Genomic DNA, 20,237 nt, shown 5'->3' on the forward strand with positions numbered 1-20,237 from the left:
ATGCAGTGTTGAAAAGTGACGCGTGCGCAGTGTGGCAACGCTGTTGGGCATAAAGTTTCACTCTAAAACATTCAAGGCCGGCGCGGTTGATGACGTCACCAACGCTCAGACTCTATAATCTTCTTTTGCGCCGCCTCCGATCGCCGGGCGCGGTGGCGCGCGCCTGTAGTCCCAGCTACTCGGGAGGCTGAGGCAGGAGGATCGCTTGAGCCCAGGAGTTCTGGGCTGTAGTGCGCTATGCCGATCGGGTGTCCGCACTAAGTTCGGCATCAATATGGTGACCTCCCGGGAGCGGGGAGCCACCAGGTTGCCTAAGGAGGGGTGAACCGGCCCAGGTCGGAAACGGAGCAGGTCAAAACTCCCGTGCTGATCAGTAGTGGGATCGCGCCTGTGAATAGCCACTGCACTCCAGCCTGGGCAACATAGCGAGACCCCGTCTCTTTTATTCATGAAGTAGACTCTCAGTCCTCAAGAAACGAGTTACGTTATAGTGTCTTTATCGACTATATTGACTGAACCTTTTCCATTTTTCTAATTACAATTTTACACTTAAAATACGGATTTTTACCTCGACTCAGCAGTGACACCTACTGGGGTAAATTTTTTAAACAACTTAAAATCGACTAATAATTAGGCGTCAACGATAGGAGCGTCTTTCAGTTCTACTGAACTGAATACATTTTCAGTTGTTTTGGTGGTAGTTATTGGATTTTGCGTTGGTTTGGGTTCTTTTTTCTTTGGGGGGGTGCTTTTCCAAGAAATACACCCACGCCATTCCAGAAAAAAATTATTCAAGTCTCTTTGGCCCTTAATGTAGCTAATATCTAAATGCACTTGACTGAATTAAAGTGAGAAGTTAAATGCAGCATATGTTGCTTTGACAAGATAATTTGATAATAAAACTAGCTAAAACCAAGTTTAAAAATGTAAGGACAAATCTGACAAAAGATGTCTTAGGTTCCATATGGTCATTTATAATGCCTCTAAATAAGCCTAAAACTCTACATGACTCAAATACAAACTAACTTAGATCTATAAAATGAAGAACAAGGTGCAACAATTCAAAAAATCTTTTACAAAAGAACTGTTTTATTATAATTAAATACAAAAAATTTTAAAGTACATTATTTTAGGATTGTGGTAGGCAAACACTATCCAATTATTACATTACGCAGTGTTGTATAATGAAAGAAAGAGAGATGTTGGACTTACCAAGATATGACTTGATTTCTGTGCTCAAAACATGAAAATTTAGTGTTGTAAACAGAATTTTTCTCAAAGAGACCTTCTTCCAATTTCAGTTTTTGTGCCTTAATGTCAGGTATACAGTTAAGGAAGTAGAATAAATCTGCATTCAAGACATCACCAGTGAAACTTTCATTGCTCACCTTCCAGACCTGCAAACCCTCATCTACCAAGCACAGACCGCCCCCCCCAGGAGAACGTCCAAGCACAGAGTGAGAAGAATGCAGAGGGACACCAGGCCACTGGTGTTTTAGTTTGGCTTTGTCTACACAGCAGTGATTGCTACTGGTGGGATCCCTGGCTATGAAAAAAAAGCACATAGCATGCTATCCATGGCCACTAGAGTACTGGTGGAGGGTTTAGCAGGCCTGGGTGTTTATCAGCTATCTATCTAAGGATCCAGTGAATATTTGGTCTTCCTGCCTAGGCCTACAACCTTGTGTGGCATTATGGGAATTACCACTCTGGAAAATTTATACCTACAGGTTTAATTGCAAATGCCAGTCATCAACTTGGAATTAATATTTTGAATAATTACCATCACTAGTAGTCATGTCACCAGCTTAGATTCATGAAGAATAAAGATTTCCATATTTTCAGTGTATTAAGGGAAAGAAGTGCAGCATTTTTATATACATATTATTTTAAAAGCAAAATAAAATGAAAGATGACATTGAATTTGATAGAGAAAAAATTAGTCATTACCATTAACTATACAGATGACACGAATGTGACACAAGAGCTTAATGATGCCAACATTTCGATGCTTATATAATGATGTTATCTCTTCTTTCTGTCTGTAGATAAAATATTAAGGGAGTGTTAGGTGTTAATCCTGAGGACCTGAAACCCCATGCCTGCTCAGAGCAGTGTGAAAAAAATCTCTTGATGAAATTTGGGGTATATGTTCTTTTGCTCATCTTAAAACATACACCTACTTTGAAATTGTGTTAAATGAAATATCAATGAAAATAAAATTTCAAGCCGGTGCAATGGCACATTCCTATAATCCCAGCAACTCAGGAGGCTGAGGCAGGAGAATCCTGAGTGTGAGGGCAGCCTCAGTAACTTAGCTAGGCCCTCAGCAATTTAGCAAGACCCTGTCTCAAAATAAAAAGGGCTGGGGAAACAACATGTATCCCATTTGTTTACAATAAAAATAAATAAATAAATAAAGGACTGGGGATGTGGCCCTTGGGTTAAATTCCCAGTACCAAAAACAAAACAAAAAAAAAAGGAAAGGAATGAAAGAAAAGTTCTGATGTTTAATAGTATGTCTGTATCCATATCCATTTTGGTAAATATCAATATTTTAATTAACTATATTTATTTTAAGTAAAACATACATACATACATTAGATATATTTTTAACCCTGGACCCCTATTTCCACCTGCAAAACCTAAGAAATCATCAGTTTTAAATATTCCACCTAACGACTGGGGATGTGCCTCAGTGATAAGAGTGCTCCCCTAGCATGTATGATACCCCAGGTTGGATCACCACCACTGAGAATTAAAAAAAATCTGTATACACACACACACACACACACACACACACACACACACAGGTTTGTGTGTACATTACTTATAATTACATTTATATATTGTACTCTTTTTATTTACATGCTATGCCCAGTGTTTCTCACAAGCAAACAGATAAAAGCATTGCAGAAAGACATAAAAACTATGGAGAAATATACAGCAAAATGAAGGAATGAAGGTGAATTCAAACCTCCTTGGGTGAACATTTCTTTTCATACTTTGCATACTTTATGTCCATATATACAAAGAAAGATGTATACATATAGATACATATATAACAAAGTGTGTTTATAAATAAGACTTTTATAAAGTTTGTCTGTAAAAGTATGTCTTATAAAGTACCTATCTATATACCCAGATATAAATATATAGAAAATAAACTACATCTATAAGTAAAAATTCCAGAAGTGAGGCCAAAGAATACAAATTATACATATGTATAATATGTTATACATATTAACAGCTTGCCTCATAGAAATTATGTGTTGTTATAATTTCCCATTTGTCACTGGATAGGTGTCTGAGGAGTTCCCTCCCAAGAGGAGAAAGGGACCTCAACTTGGCCCAGGCAGGTTTTTGATGGTCACTATGAAAAAGAATTTCAGTATGTGTCAGAAGGTGAGGCACAAGCAGAGATTTATATAAGGACAGAAAAGGAATGAACACCCAAAGAAAGGGTGTGGGCAACACTTGCCTCTCAGAAGAAAAGACAAGTGATACACTCAGGGCTGAGCTCTCTGATTATATATGTGATTTTTCAGGGAATAAATGTGCAGATCCTCAAGCAAACTTCATTGAAAATCAAGTCCCATGACAATCTTTCTATATTTGGGGTTTCAAATATTACTCTTTGTTCAGAATAGGCTAGCCATAAATCATTTGTGGGCATATTGTGTAAGTCTTTGAGTTTAGTGGCATTGAGATTAACAGTTATGTTTTTTATCTCGTCAATCCCTTACAAGTGTACACTGAAGCTTTTATTCTTCTAAAGGAACAAGCATGACTTGCTTGTAGATTTCCATCTACTAAGAGTCTCTTTTCTCTTTCCCTGAGAGATTATCTATCTCACACTGACCTTACTTATAGGGCATGGTACTATTAAGAGATGCCCTAGGGGATCTCCTGTATTCCAAACATATTCTTTCTTACATCCACTGAGAAGCAGTAGGTTAATTTCTCCGTGGTAAGGTCCATCCATCACCCCAGTCAATACCATAACTCCCTTCTTGGCCTGTTGGCTCAGGGGCATGAGGAGCCCAAAATGGCTGGATGACAATTCCCTGTTCAATAGGCTTATCATTATTTCTCCTGGTAGTAGCATTTTTCCCTCTAGAACTAAAATGTCTACATCAACAGAGCATAAAGTTGCAGGAAAAGGAAGCAAAATTTTTGCTAGTGGATCACTAGGGATAATGGTGCATGGTGCCACTCCCATTTTGACTTCTTGATTCCTGGGAGACATTATACCATACACTAAATTCCATTCTAGGGCATAAACAGAGTTCTTAAAAACTCTGTCCCAGCCCTGCAAAATATTGTCACATAGCTGGCACTGTAACTGTGACTTGAAAAGGTCATTCCATAAACCAGTTGCATGAGGATGAGGAAGAACATGAATGTGAGCCCAATGCTGCACTTCTCTAACTGTGAAGCGAGTTTCTTGCTGAGAAGCAATGCTGCCTGGAATTCTGATAGTGGATGAAGCATTCTGTAGGTTCACAGATGGTAGTTTTGGCAGAAGCAAATTACTGAATATAGGGAAACAAATCCCTAACCAGAGTAAGGGTCTTTCCACTAAGGGCAAAATACTGTCCTTTCCATAGTAGAAGCAATCCAGTACAAGCAACCTGGCACCAGGTAGCTATCAATCACCCTGGGGAATGGAGTCATGTCAAGAGCTAAGCGTTGGTCTCTGTGACTGACAGATTGTGTACTCTAAGGTAGCCCTAGCCAGGTCAACCTTGGTGAGCAGAGGTCCATTTTGCTAAGCCCATGCATAATCTCCACCCCTGCTGCCATGGCTACTTTGTTCATAAGACCACTGACAGATGACAGGGATGGCTGGGGAAACAGTCTGACCACTGTCCACAGAATAGGTCACCTACTCGCTTGATATCTAAAGTTTACCCCTCCCCTTGCTGAGGCCATGGGATTCAGGTATCTTCCCAACTTTTGTCTACTTGGAGGTCTAATCATATACCTCCCCCACCCAAATGTCTGTTACTCTTTACCAATCATGTTCCTTCCAAGTCTCTGATCTTCTGTCCAAATCTTTGGCTTACAGTCCATTACTCTTCATATAATTTTACATCTCATCATTTCTTCTTCTAAGCAAAGTGCACAAACAGGTACACTGGCCAGGGTTCTGATCATTGAAACTTCTCTTCAACACTGCCCTTCAGGGATGTCCCATAATGCCTATAATGCTACAACTGTCTACTTTCAGGCGGTGCCTATATATTGTGCAAAATCATGTAAAAACCAAATCCTAGTCTTCTTGTCCTGTCAAATGATTACAGGATACTCTGCATGAAGTCATAGGTGCAGGTTGGGAGAAAGAAGACCACGTAAGAGGAGTAGGGACCATGGGCACTTGGATTTTCTTCATGTGATGTATTTGTGCCTTCAGGTTCTGCTCATGCCTGATCGTGTATATGCCACTTTTATTTGATGATGGAGTGCTACTGTGAACATCTAACCTTACAGTTTGGTGGGTCAGATAACACCCAGTTCGTGATAAGCAGCACAAATCTCATGGTAACTCTGTGGCCTATCATAAATCATTCAGTTCTACTAAGACCAATTGCAGGTCAAGAGCTCAAGAGAATAGTTATCTGATGGAAAGGGTCTTGTTCCAAAATCCTAAGTGCTCTACTGTGATTCACCTACAGAGGCCTGCCTAAGGCACCAAACAACGTCCCTTTCTGTAACTGACACCTGATGTTTCATTGGATCTGCTGGATCATATGGCTTAGGTGGCAAAGCAGCCTACATAGCAGCCCGGACCTGTTGTAGAGCCTTCAGTTCTAGATCCCGTCATCAAATAGCAGCTCTTCAGGTCACTCAGTAGATAGACCAGAATAACACACTCAAATGCAGAATATGTTGCCTTAAAATTCCAAAGACCTAGTAGGTATTTCTTGACTATAGAAGGGTCTAGATGCAATAAAATATGTTTCATTTTAGAAGGATTATCAATCTACCCCACACCACTGGACCCCTAGAAATTTCAGTGATATAGAAGTCTCCTAAATTTTAGTTGGATTTCTTTCCTACCCTTCGAGACAAAAATGTCTTGCTTAGAAGTCCAGAGTAGTTGCTTCTTCACACTCACTAAATCTAATCAGTATAATGTCACCAATGCAATGGACCAGTGTGATGTCTTACTGAAGAAAAAGTAATCAAGATACCTGTGAACTAAATTCTGACAGGACTGGAGAGTTAACATACCCTGAGGAAGGACAGAAAGGGTGTATTGCTGGACTTGGCAGTTGAAAACAAGTGCTTCTGGTGGGCTTTATGGAGAGATATGGAGAAAAAAGAATTCACCAGCTCAATAGCTGCATACCAAGTTTTTTTTTGCTGTAGTATTTTGTTGTATTTTACTTAATAGCATAAGCAAGTATCATTTGCTCTAGTAATGAAATCACAGCCATATAACAGCTGCAGTTGGAAGTCACCACGTGGTTAAGCTTATGATAATTCACTTTCAGTCTCCAGGATCCATCTATTTTCTACACAGGTCAAATAAAGGAGTTAAACGGGAATGTAGTAGGAATCACCACCTCTGTATTTTTCAAGTCCCCTTCAGGGATGCAGTATGTTTTTTATTTACTATTTTCCCCAGTAGAAGCATCTCTTTCATGGCTACTGTTTGGCCTTTCCCACCTATAGGAATCCAGTTTGACAAGAGAACAGTGATCTTAATAATAATTTTATCCACCAAGTAAACCAGGCATCCTCCCCAAAACCCTACAGGACAACAAAGTTGTTAAGATGGTCTGCAAGCATGTTGTCCCACTGATTCTAGGCTGCAGATCTGAATTTTATCATCCACTGTACAATGTTCAATAGTTCTCCAGAACTTTCAAGCTAAAATTCAAAGGCTTTAATTTTCAAGTTTTCTTTATCTGGTTATTTTTATACTCCTCTAAAGACCTCACCTAATATTTATCCCATTACAGTTTAATTGTTGGCTTATTTTTCTTTCCATACATATTGTAAATTCATTTTTACCTCCTAAACATCTAGTATAGGTGCTAACATAAGCACAAACACATACTTATTAAATGCATGAACAAATATATTGAAGCAAGAAGACCAGATAAAATGGGCACAGTGGTGCATGCCTGTAATCCCAGTGACAAGGGAGGCTGAGGAAGGAGGATTGCAAGTTCAAAGCCAGCTTCAGCAACTTAGCAAGGCCGTTTAAGCAACTCAGCAAGACCCTATCTCTAATGCAATATAAAAAAGAACTGGGGATGTGGCTTGGTGGTTAAACACCTTGGGTGCAATCCATGATACCAAAAAAAAAAAAAAAAAAAAAACCGAGCAGATAACTTTAGCAATAGTTCTGTAGAGAATACAACTCTGAATTGACATGGTTCTGAAAATGGAAATTATTAGAGAAATACAACCTATAAGACATGATCAAAGAGTGACATCAGAGGGAGGGAGAACTGAGGTCTAATGTTCAGGTGTACATTTGTTAATAAGTCTGCATACAGAGCTGAGTAGAATCTGACTCAAGGGTTAAAGCAATAAAGGAGACAGACCTAAGATGAAGAGAGAGTTGCCAGTCCTTTTCATCCCATTCCAGTCACCCATCTGACATTTGCAGGCCCAAGTGAAGAGTCAGTGTTATTAGCAAAACTGGCCTTCAGGTTCCTGAAGAACAACCTAGTGGCAACCATTATCATCATAAGCCAGATATTGGAGGTGTTATTTACAGCAAAGTTAATGGAGAGGATCCAACTGTGTGAGTGGACGTCTAATTTTGACTAATTATTTTTAATTCAACTAAGAGCAAATGAAGCTAGTGGGTTTATTTAGACTTTTTCCCCCAGTAACAAGAGGAGGGAATGAATGTGGTATGCAGGCCAGGAAGAAAAACTAATTTTACAGAAGGAAAACAAGTCTACGTTATTTTATTCCTTTTGCAAAAATAAAAATAGGACTAAATGAAAATTAAAAAATAAAATTGCAGCCCTATTTTTAACTCCGTATTTCCTTCAGACAGTCTACAATGGAATCTAGCTTGAGCTAATTGAGAATAGAAAAGATCAAATGGCAGTTTTTATATGTATGATGTTAAAGAGAAAAGTGTGAATAGGTGTTCAAAGGATCCTTTGCTTCACCAACAGCTCACTAAGAACAAAAACTTTGGGGATGCTCTAGAATATCAGATCCAAGTATTTCAACCATTAAAAACTAAGGGACGTAAGGGGAAGATGGGGAAAAGAAGAATGAGGTCTCAAACACTGATATGCTTACTTTATTTTCAAATATTATCTTAATTTTACTTAATAAAATAATCTTATTTTAAAAGGTTTTGCAATACATATCTTTTTTGAAAATCTGACAAGAAGATAAGTTTTTGGTAGCAACACACCATTGTTCCTCTCTAAAATCACCACTGAACTGTTATGGAATTTTCATATATTTAAACTTTTTAACATTTATTTACTGAATTCATGCTTTGGCAACCTAAGTAACACCAAATAAAACACTGGGACTTTTTTTAATCTCTTGATTTTTGTGCATTTCTACTCTATTGAATTAAAATTACAATGGTTTTTACAAGTTTTAAGATGTTCCTGGCTCCCAACTGTACCTACAGTTCAGTGAATATTTAAAGTAATACTCACTTAAGGCTGGTGTTTTATTATTTTTCTTCTGTTATTATCCATTCAAAAACCAAAATAGACAACTCCCACAGTCTGTCTTTGAATATTCTATGATATCATTTTAATTTTCTCCGTAGCTATGGGACTAATGTTGCTAAACAATGAATAGTTTCAATGCTCTACTCGATGTACATGCAAAAATACTGAAGGGAGGGAAGCAGTAATTTATTGTCTTAATCACTATTTTTCCTGAATCAGGTACTATTTTTAGAATGCGGAGTCCACAGATAACAGTTTAGGCCCAACCACTGTATATAAACAGAAATGCTCATTTAAGGACGAATCGCGAATTCGTCAGTTTAACAGAAAATTGATATTTCAGAACGGAAACTCACAATTAACAAAATACAACTTAGACAAAATAGAAGTTTAATACAGGGCCAGGAGGGAGGAGCCCGGGCGCAAATTTTAAAGTGACCAGATTACGACCCTGAGAGTGAACCAGGCGCCTTCCTCAGCCCAGCCCGCGCCCTTCCGGTGGCTCAATAAAAGGAATAAGAGTCGGAAGGGTACACCGGGTCTGGACGGTCTTTCCAAGTATCGGATGCAGCTAAGCCAGTCACTGCATCCAACCCACCCTCCGTGGCAAAGCAAGATTTGTTCCACAGGAATTGCCAAGTCAAATACTGTCGCTTAAAGTTCCGCTCTGAATTAACAGATGTCGGATCCTGAGTAAGGAGGGCCACCAAAACGCCAGCCCGTCCTCCCCAGGAAATGCCGCACCCTCGCTGGCTTGTGGGGCAGCTCGTGAATTCCCCATAAACAGAAGGCTGTCTGCCTACCCCAGGGAAACTCAGTGGCCAACCGCGGAGACAGTAAGAATCTGAACCAAACAAAAGCAGCCACGGCCGCCAGGTGCACACGCTCGGGAGAGAGGACATTGCGTCCCTCGCCGGTCGCCGGTTTCGAAAGACGCGAGCCGGGTCTCCAGAAGGTCGGTACCGGCTTTCCCCTGGCCGGCGGCTATAGGAAGGGCTCGGTGGGGCGAAGAGAGTGGACCCGGCCAGCGCGGGACGCTTAAACCCCGTGCCGTCGGTACGTCCAACGACAGGCGGATCCGCGGACAGCCTAGGCGCTCTAGGACCCCGGCGGGCGCGGTGTGGCGGGAAGAAGGAAGTTTCAAAGCCGAGTGGCTCAATTGTTGCCGCCCAGGCGAGATGAAGCTGCACTGCGAGGTGGAGGTGATCAGCCGGCACTTGCCGGCTTTGGGGCTGAGGAACCGAGGCAAGGGCGTCCGAGCCGTATTGAGCCTTTGTCAGCAGGCGCCCGGGAGTCAGCTGCGGCCCCGCGCAAGGGACGAACCGGGCGGCCCGCGCCCCGCCTGCCTGCTCATCTCCACCATGAAGGACAAGCGCGGGACCCGCTATGAGGTCAGTGCACTTGGAGCAGGCAGGCGTGCCAGGGGAGTCGGCTACGCGCTGTTTCTCAGATCTAGGGGCCGGTCGCCCTGGGGACTCGCGCGCTCGGAGGTTCCCGAACCCGACTCCGCCTTGGCGAACTCGGCCCGGCCCCTTTATCCCACCACCACCCGAGGCCTACAGTCTTGTGATGCTGCCTATCCGCCGGAAAACTTCTGAGAATGCACCTTTTCGTTGTTTTTCCTGCCCATTTCCGCGACTCTGAATTTACGTCGTCGTTATTCGGTGGTAGAAAGCAACCCCGCCCTTTTAAAGCCTCTGAAATTTCAGCCTGCGTGAAATAACTGCAGGTGAAGCAGCTAATTTGAGGAAACAGTGAAGTAACTGCACTTTCCTATAGTAAATTGTTTTTCCCACAGAATTTTTTCCTTTTTTTTAAACAGCGCCTTTAAGAGGTGATGAATAGTATCCATAGTCAGTAGGCCCAATTAGTACAGTAGTAAAATTTTACAGTAGTGCTTTGGGTTGCATTTTCATATTTTTATCAAAGTTATTGGTTACAATATCTCTTTTTTAATGTTTGGCCTGATTTCTTAGGCCAAACATTATCTGTATATGTAGAGCTGTGGCAAACTCTAGAAGCTAAGTTGAAATGAAGTTTTCAAAACAAAATTTATAAAAATTCCTTTTCTTCCATTATCAGACACTATGTTATTTTTTGAAAACAGAATACCTTCATATCTACTATAAATAAAACCAAGCAAACAATTAATCACCCACCTTGCTTCTGACTTTTGATTGGGTATCATACAATTATTGGGATTATTTTCCTTACATATTATATTCCACAGTGAATACTTAGCTGAGGGAAGGGTGTTACTATCATTCAGAACCACCTAATGTTTGATGTAAGTAGCTGAAAGTCTAAATTTTTCTCTTTTAATGGAACAAATTCATGCCATTTTTTAAAAATTGAATTTAGAAATTACTCAACATTTTATAGTTCAGAGAACCATTAAGTGTCAGAAGCAAACTTGTAACTAGAATTGGACCTCTCTTTTCTCCACAATTATCTTTCCTAAAACTGACTTCTTTCATACCCAGTTCAGGCTCAGCCTTTGCCTCTTTAAAAAGCTCATAATGTACCTTTTTTTTTTTAAGTCATTGATGGGCCTTTATTTTATTTTATTTATTTATTTGTATGTGGTGCTGAGAATTGAACCCAGTTCCTCACACATGCCAGGCAAACACTCTACCACTCAGCCACAACCCAAACCCTTGCACTCTCCCTTCTTAAACTTTTGCTGCATTAATAGACACCTGTTCAGAATCCTAATCAAGTTTTGTTGTAAATCTCCAGTTGAAGACATTGTGTGCAAGGTGCAACGCTAGATTCTGTGTGAGATAAGAAACTTGGTTTAGTCACGGGGAGAAACAGAAGCCACTACTTATAATACAAGATGGTATAAGTGCTATTAGTAGACTATAAAAAATAGAGATGAATTCTGATTACAGGAACTTGATAAAGTTTGGCAGATATGGTACCACAGTACTCAGAACATAATAGGGGTTCAATAAACATTGACTAGGTGAATTAAGCTGATGCCAGACCTGAGCCATGAATAATAGGTATTAGTACTAAGTGTGGGAAATACTTTTACTTTCCTGCCTGGGAACAAGCAACCATCCATGTGACTATGACCCCTAAATCTGTATCTTAGCCAGTTCTTTCCTTAACTTTGGGCTCAAATCAACTACCTACTGGAAATCTTTGTAAATTTTCAAATTCAAAATATCTAGAAATTAATTTTCCTTGCCACCCCAAACCTGCCTTTCTGACAGTGTTCTGCAACTCATTAAATAGCACCACCATCCAGAACCTTAAAGCTTTTGCCTCCCCATATCCAATATATGTAATTGAATCTTTTGAATTCTACCTCCTAAGCATTTTTCATCCATCCCAGCTATAGTCTAAACTATCACTTTCCCAGCTAGTCTCTTAAAGGATCTCCTACCTTCTTCCATTGTCCCTCCCCAATCCATTCTCTTCTCCCTCAGAGTTCAGGCTTTACATTGCAGTTAAAGAGAAATTTTTTTAAAATAGAGATTTGATCATATTTTCTAGTTTAAAATCCTTCAGTGGACATGATGGTGCACACCTGTAATCCCAGCAGCTGGTGAGGCTGAGGCAGGAAGATCACCAGTTCAAAGCCAGCCTCAGCAATGTAGCAAGACCCTATCTCAAAATAAAAAGGGCTGGGGGTGTGGTTCAGTGGTTAAGTACCTCTGGGTTCAATCTGTGGTATCTCATCCCCCCCTCCAAAAAAAAAAAAAGAACAACAAAAAACTTAAGTAACTTCAGTGGATTTCATTATTCTTAGGGTGAAATCTAAAATTCTTTTTTTTTTTTTTTTAAGGCTTGTCTGTTATCTTGGGGTTTTTTTCATACATGTGTATAGGGTAATAATGACTATCTCATTCTACTTTCCTTCTCATCCCCACCGCCCCACCCCTCTCCTCACTCCCCTCTGCATAATCCAAAGTTCCTTCATTCTTCCCTTACCCACCCCCCACTATGGATCAGCATCCCCTTATCAGAGAAAATGTTTGGCCTTTGGTTTTTTGGGATTGACTTATATCATAGCATGATATTCTCCAGTTCCATCCATTTACCTGCAAATGCCATAATTTCATTCTTTAAGGCTAAGTAATATGCCATTGCATATATGTATCACATTTTCTTTATCCATTCAGCTGTTGAAGGGCATCTAGGTTGGTTCCTTAGTTTAGCTCTTGTGAATTGAGCTGCTATAAACATTGATGTGACTGTATGACTATAGTATGCTTATTTTAAGTCCTTTGGGTATAAACTGAGTGGGATAACTGGGTCAAATGGTGGTTCCATTCCAAGTTTTCTTAAGAATCTCCATATTGCTTTCCAAAGTGGTTGCACCAATCTGCAGTCCCACCAACAATGTATGAGTATACTTTTTCCCCACATCCTCTAAAATTCTTAATATATATTACAAAATCTTTCATTGTCTAATTTCTTCTTACTTTTCCATACTCATCTGCCTTTTCTCTAAACCTCTTCACCATCCTGAATTAACTTCTTCCATTTCCTCATAGATGCCAAGCTCTCCTTCTCTCATGGCTTTACATGTGTTTCCTCCTACTGGAATGCTGTCCCATCCATCTTCCTTCCATCTCTTGCTCAACATCACCCTAATCCTTCAAATCTTACTATAGAGTAATTAAGATTTCCTTGCCTAGATTATAGCAGCCTGCACTATATATTTTTCATGCTTATAATTACTTGTTTAAACTGTCTTATCATACGGTCAGCTCTAAGTGTAGTTACCATGTCAGGCTTTTTTGGGGAACGGGGAATACCGGGGATTGAACTCAAGGGCACCCAACCTCTGAGCCACATTCCAGCTCTATTTTTATATTTTATTTACAGACAGGGTCTCACTGAGTTGCTTAGCACCTCCATATTGCTGAGACTGGCTTTGAACTCCTGATCCTTCTGCCTCAGCTTCCTGAGCTACTGGGATTATAGGCGTGCTCCACCACACTCGGCCCATGTCAGTCTTATTCACTACTATGTCTCAGCCTCTATCATAGTATGTGGTACATAGTGACTTCTCAATAAATAGTTGTTGAAGTCTAAAGCAAAAGCAACAGCATTCGTGAAAAACTGTTGAGTACTCATTATGTCAGTCACTGTTCTAACTCTTGAATACAGAAATAAAAAAGACTTCAAGATTTCACCTCTCATGGAATTTGTATAAAACCTAGTAGGAGGCAACTATAAAACACCTAGATGTAAGGACTAAAAGCCAAATCAAAGCATGGTAAAGTAATTGGCACATTCTAGTTGTAGTAAGAACTATTGAATAACAATACCTACTTTTGTCCTTATTTTCTCATTGATTTTAAGCAGCTAAAGGAAAATATTGAGCAGTTCTTCACCAAATTTGCAGATGAAGGGAAAGCCACTGTCCGGTTAAAGGAGCCTCCTGTGGACATCTGTCTAAGTAAGGTATGGTTTTAAAAACAGTAATGGTTAAGTTGCTTGACTGTGTTTTCTTTAAAGAAGAAAATTGTTCTACCATTCTGATATTTCACATAGCTGAATAGAGGAGGACTCTGGCAGGTTTGTTGAAGAGGCAGTGGCACAGAGGCAGTTTCCCAGATATGCTTGTGTGTCTTTTTTGCCTTACAAGAGGGCAAAAGCTGCCTTAGGGAGGCTCCCAGGACAGGGAGAAAAGCTAGGTTTGCTTCCATGCCCAGGACAGATAGTTTTCCTAAATTGGAACTGTATATGGCAAGTAGCACAGGTCTGCATTTTTGCCACCTAAACTCATGTTACAGATTTCATTTTAAGTTGAACATTGTGGCACATGCCTATAATTCCAGTGACTCATGACTTGGGAGACTGAGGCAGAAAGATTGCAAATTTGAGGTCAGCACCACCCTATCTGAAAATTTTTTAAAATTTTAAAAAGAACTGAGGATGTAGCTCAGTGGTAGAGGGACCCTGGGTTCAATTCCCAGTACCATCAAACAAATTTGATTTTAAAAGGGGGATAAAATGCAATGAGAGCCATCTCTTTATATTTTATTTACTATTTTTAAAGTACATAAACAATTAAAATTAAAAATCTTTTAAAACCTGAGCATTATGTTCAACCTTGTTTTTTCCTTTTTTTTTTTTTTTTTTTTTTTTTTTTTTTTTTTTTTTTTTGCACAGTACTAGGGATGAAACGCAGGACCCGCTGCATACTTGCATACTAAGTATATGCTCTACCACTGATCTTAGCCCCAGGCCAGTTGATTGATGAATGGATAGATTGATGCATTGATTGAATGATTAATTCTGGAGATTGAACCCAGAGGCACTTTATCACTAAGCTACAGCCCCAGCTCTTTTTGTTTTTTGAGACCGGGTCTTGCAAAGTTGTCCAGGCAACTCAAACTTGTGACCCTCCTGACTCAGTCTCCCAAGCCGCTGGGTAAACAGGCATACACCACCGAGCCCAGCTATCTTGTTGCTTTTGAGAAAGGCCATCACTTTGCTCAGCTGCTCGTATTTGTGAATGGCACCCGGAGCATTTTGCATTACACAGCAAGCTTGGCCTATCTCATTTTTATACTTTTAGTGATTTTCCCCTTGAATAGTTTTATTTAGACTGTTTATGCTAACCATATTTCTCAACTTTTTTCAGAAACTTTTAAAATTGAAATTTAGACCAAATAAAATACTAAAAAAAAAAAATTATTTTGTACAGCCAATTCAGTAAAATATTGTGTGACTTTCATACATAACTACAGAATTTGTTATGGGAATAACTAGCATATGCATTATCTACAAAGGAATTTATGATCATATAACTTTTTATTTATTCAGGCCAATTCTGGCAATTTAAAGAGTTTCCTTTCAGCTATGAGACTGGCTCATAAAGGCTGTGATATCAACGCACCACTTTCAACGCTCACATCAGTGAAAACATCAGAATTTGAAAAATTTAAAATTAAAATGGTTATCACATCCAAAAAGGACTATCCCCTAAGCAAGAACTTTCCATATTCTCTCGAACATCTTCAGGTTTCTTATTGTGGGCTTCTCCGAGTTGACATGCGTATGCTTTGTTTAAAAAACCTTAAGAAATTGGACTTGAGTCATAACCACATAAAAAAGCTTCCAGCTACAATTGGAGATCTCATTCACCTTCAAGAACTTTACCTGAATGACAATCATTTGGAGTCTTTTAGTGTGGCCTTGTGTCAGTCTACACTCCAGAAATCACTTCGCAGTTTGGATCTCAGCAAAAACAAAATCAAGGCACTCCCTGTACAGTTTTGCCAGCTACGAGAACTTACAGATTTAAAACTTGATGATAATGAATTGATTCAGTTTCCTTTCAAGATAGGACAATTAGCAAACCTTCGTTTTTTGTCAGCAACTCGAAATAAGCTTCCATATTTGCCTAGTGAATTTAAAAATCTGTCCCTTGAATACTTGGATCTTTTTGGAAATCCTTTCGAACAGCCAAAAGTCTTTCCAGTTATAAAACTGCAAGTGCCAGTAACGTTATTGGAATCTTCTGCACGAGCCATACTATATAATAGGTAAGACTTCCGTAATAATTAAACGTGGATCTTTGGTAGCATTCTAGTATTCTCATCATTCAGAATAATAGTCAAAGTCTAGCATAGCTTCTAGTGCTGTATATAACCTGTACCCTTGCTACGATGGCCTTTTTGATGTTCCTTACCTCTACTTGGAATGGTTTTCCTTCAGGAAATTCTCATAGTCACTCCCTCACTTCATTGAATTTTCTGCCCAAGCACGAAAGTTCTTACCTGTCCACCTTATCAAAAGTTTTATTCCCTACTTCCTTATATGACTTGTTTGTTTGTTTGTTTGTTTTGTTTTTGTTTGTTTGTTTGTTGGGGGGGTGTCATTTATTATGTGACACGATTTTTTAATATTTTGTTTTAGTTGTAGATGGACACAATACCTTTATTTTATTATTTTTATGTGGTGCTAAGGATTGAACCCAGTGCCTCACAAATGCTAGGCAAATGCTCTACCACTGAGCTACAACCCCAGCCCCTGACACTGCATTTTTTAACATGTTTTTCTTTGTTGTCAGTTTTTCTAACAAACATGTAAGATCTATGAGGGCATGAGTTTGATTTTGTTCTCCACTATTTCCTTAGGGTCTAAAATAGGATGCCCTGCTCCTGGCACATAATAGGCCCTTAATAAATAGAATGAATGTCATTGTTACTCAAAGTATGGTCCCCTGAGCAGTAGCAGCCACCTAGAAACTTGTTAATTATGCAAGTTCTTAGACTATGCCCCAAACATACTGGGATCCATCTGTTTTTTTTTTGATTCCTCAAGGTGATTTTGATGCACCCTTAAGTTTGAGAACTTCAATCTGGCATAATGGTGAAGTGTGGTCTTTAGAGCTAGACTTGTGTTGGATTCCTGGCTTTACCCATTTATGTGACGTTAGCAACTTAAACCTCTTGATTAAATTTTCTCATCTGTGAAATAGGGATAATACCAGCTTTATAGAGTTGTGAAAATAAATGAGCAAATGTAATGCCAAAGCACTTGGCATAATAGAATAACTCAGTAGCTGTTGGTTCTCTTCCTCTTGACTTTGAACACTAACTGCAGCTCGTTTCATGAGACTGAACTCCAGTTATTCACTTTGCTCATGCTTCTTTCATACAGGTGTGGAAGTTAAGATGATAACCGAAGTATTTTGAGTGCCTGTAAAATGGTAGGAAGATCATATATCCCCTTATTAAGGATTTGGGGAGCCTTTTAAAAACTGACCAAAGTTAAGAATTCAGAAAAATACCCAAATGAGTACACAGAATCTTACATACTTTGTTATTCACACAGACCCCACTAAAATCAAATTTACTACCCTTCCAGTGCCATCTCCACCAATAAGAACTGTTATTACAAAGCAGTGGTTCTCAAACTTTACTTTGCATTTAGAATAACCTAAGGAGCTTTTAAAACTTATGATGACTAGTTGCCACTCTAGACTAATAAAATCAAATGTCTCAATTTTTTTTTTCCTTTCTCTCTCTCTCTCTTTTTTTTTTTTTTTTTGGTACTAGGGATTGAACTCAGGGGCACTCGACCACTCAGCCACATCCCCAGCCCTATTTTGTATTTTATTTAAAGGCAGGGTCTCACTGAGTTGCTTAGCACTTCACCATTGCTCAGACTGGCTTTGAACTTGAGATCCTCCTGCCTCAGCCTCCTAAGCCACTGGGATTACAAGTGTGTACCACCATGCCTGGCTGAATTTTTCTTTTGTACTGGGGATGGAACTCAGTGCTCTATTACTGAGCTATACCCCTAACCCTTTTTAGTTTTTATTTTGATACAAGGTCTTGCTAAGTTGCCCATTCTCACCTTAAACTTGGAATCATCCTTCCTCAGTCTCTGAAATAGCTGGGATTACAGGTGTGCCCCATTGCACCCGACCTGAAGTTTTTAATTATAGCTACCTATACATTGGAATCTCCTGAGACATTTAAGAAAACAAAACTGGGTCCTACATTCAAACATTTAGGCTGAGACATGAGGATTGCAATTTGAGGCTGGGCAACTTCGCATGACCCTGTCTGCAAATAAATATTAAAAGGACTGGGGAATGTAACTCAGTGTTAGAGTGCTTTGCATGCTTAAGATCCTGGATTTGATCCCCAGTATGAGGGTATAAGGGGAAATTTATATATATAAATTCATACAGACGGGTGTGATAGTGCTAATAAGTGGTCATGCCAAAAGATACTTCGATAGTTAGTATATTTGTCCTGTTCATGCTATTTAGGAAAATAAAACAATATACTAAGTCCCCTTAAATTATAATTTTATTTTTTCAGCACTATAATTCAATGTACAAATAATTTCTAATACATGAAGGTCTGAATCTAGTTCACATAAAATATGTCTTTAACTTTTTTTTCACATTAGGATTCCATATGGTCCGCATATCATTCCTTTCCATCTTTGCCAAGATTTGGATGCTGCAAAAACCTGTGTTTGTGGGAGATATTGTCTGAACTCTTTCATTCAAGGAACTACTACAATGAATCTCCACTCTGTTGCTCACACTGTGGTCTTAGTAGATAATATGGGTGGTACAGAAGCACCTGTTAGCTCTTACTTCTGTTCTCTAACCTGCTATGTAAATTCCTCTGATATGTTAAAGTAATAGGTGATGCCACAAAAAGAAATTTCATTTAGTTTAGATAAGCTTGGGATTCCTTTGTGACCTATGATTTTATAGTGCCAAATTGGAAAAAAGGAAGCCTTTTTTTTTTTTTAGGTACCAGGGATTAAACCAGGGGCACTTAGCCACTAAGCCACATCCCCAGCCCTTTTTTTTATTTTATTTAGAGACAGGGTCTCGCTGAATTTCTTAGGGTGTTGCTAATTTGGTAAGGCTGACTTTGAACTCATAATCCTCCTGCCTCAGCCTCCCAAGCCACTGGGATTATAGGGTGTGCCACCATGTCTGATCCAAGGGAAGTCTTTTGTATACTTACTCAAGAAGAGGAATATGTGTTATGCCAACATTTTAAGTCATTTGACTCTAAAACTTTAATTTCATTAAAGCTGAATTTTATTGTGGGGTTAACTTTTTATTCATTTATTGCAGTATTGATTTCACCTAAAGTTTCCAGAGTTGTAAGGTTGAGTTTTAATGTTAAATAGATACTGATCCCAGTCACTCTGATCATAAGAATGTTCTTATCAACTTTCTTCTTGCATATCAATTAAAGGAGTTTCATAATGCATGAAATATACTTGTGGAGGACTAATATTCCAAATAATAGTGAAGAATTATTTGGTATTAAACTATGTACATACTAAATATCCCTAATCCAAAATCCAAACTGCTCTAAAACCCCAAATATTTTGAGCACTGACATGCCTCAAGTGGAAAATTTCACACCTGACCTTATGACAGGTTATATTCAAATGCAGGTACACTATTGTTGGTGAGATTGCAGACTAGTACAACACCCTGGAAAGCAGTATGGAGATTCCTCAAAATATTACAAATGGAACCCACCATATGACCCAGCTATCCTACTCCTTAGTATTATTCCAACAGAATTAAAAGCATAGTCTAGCAATACAGCCACCTCAGTGTTTATAGCAGCATAATTCACAGTAGTCAAATTATGGAATCAAGTGAGATGCCCATCAGTAGATGAATGGATTAAGAAATTGTGGTATATGTACACAATGGTTTTTACCTAGCCATAAAGGAAAATGAAATGGCATTTGGCGAATGGATGGAAATGTAGAACATCATACTAAGTGAAATAATTCAGTCTCAGAAAATCAAGGGTCAAATATTTTCTCATGTAGAAGCTAGAGCAAAATAAAGGTAGAGAGGAGGATCAGAAATCATACAGAGAAAATCAGAGAAAAGGGAGAGGGAAAGGGGGGAAGAATTGATGGGAAAGGGGAGGAAATGGGGAATGAATTTTTAAAAATTATACTATGTGCATATATAAATGTAGCATAGGGAATTTCACCTTGATCAGTAGGAAGAACCAATCAAAAATGGATGAGCAAAAGGAAGATCAGAATAGAGGAAGGAGAATGGGGGTAGGGAGGAGAGTAGAG

The 20,237-nt window shown here is 39.1% G+C and overlaps 1 protein-coding gene across 7 annotated transcripts; it reads left to right on the plus strand.

Moving 5' to 3' along the window:
• The first annotated feature begins 9,445 nt into the window (after window positions 1-9,445).
• On the plus strand, window positions 9,446-20,015 carry Lrr1 (leucine rich repeat protein 1). Of its 7 annotated transcripts, XM_047542498.1 has the most exons (5): window positions 9,446-10,063; window positions 13,995-14,096; window positions 15,465-16,186; window positions 17,307-17,355; window positions 18,570-18,705. In XM_047542498.1, exons 1-4 carry the CDS (start codon window positions 9,851-9,853, stop codon window positions 17,317-17,319), a joined length of 1,050 nt encoding a protein of 349 aa, XP_047398454.1. In that variant the 5' UTR covers window positions 9,446-9,850; the 3' UTR covers window positions 17,320-17,355; window positions 18,570-18,705. The 7 variants fall into 7 exon arrangements, with proteins under 7 accessions (XP_047398454.1, XP_047398450.1, XP_047398452.1 ...); XM_047542494.1 differs by lacking the exon at window positions 17,307-17,355 and having other exon boundaries at window positions 18,570-20,015; XM_047542496.1 differs by lacking the exon at window positions 17,307-17,355 and having other exon boundaries at window positions 15,663-16,186; window positions 18,570-20,015.
• The last annotated feature ends 222 nt before the right edge of the window (window positions 20,016-20,237 follow it).

Source organism: Sciurus carolinensis, chromosome 2 (genome assembly GCF_902686445.1).
Source record: "Sciurus carolinensis chromosome 2, mSciCar1.2, whole genome shotgun sequence".
Taxonomy (NCBI): Eukaryota; Metazoa; Chordata; class Mammalia; order Rodentia; family Sciuridae; genus Sciurus; species Sciurus carolinensis.

Bases quoted from the DNA above. Each gene is read 5' to 3' on its own strand.
- Lrr1 (XM_047542494.1), top strand. From the start codon at position 9,851: ATGAAGCTGCACTGCGAGGTGGAGGTGATCAGCCGGCACTTGCCGGCT. The intron at 14,097-15,464 runs GTATGGTTTTAA...TTATTTATTCAG, and splicing joins TGGACATCTGTCTAAGTAAG to GCCAATTCTGGCAATTTAAA. The intron at 16,187-18,569 runs GTAAGACTTCCG...TTTTCACATTAG, and splicing joins CGAGCCATACTATATAATAG to GATTCCATATGGTCCGCATA.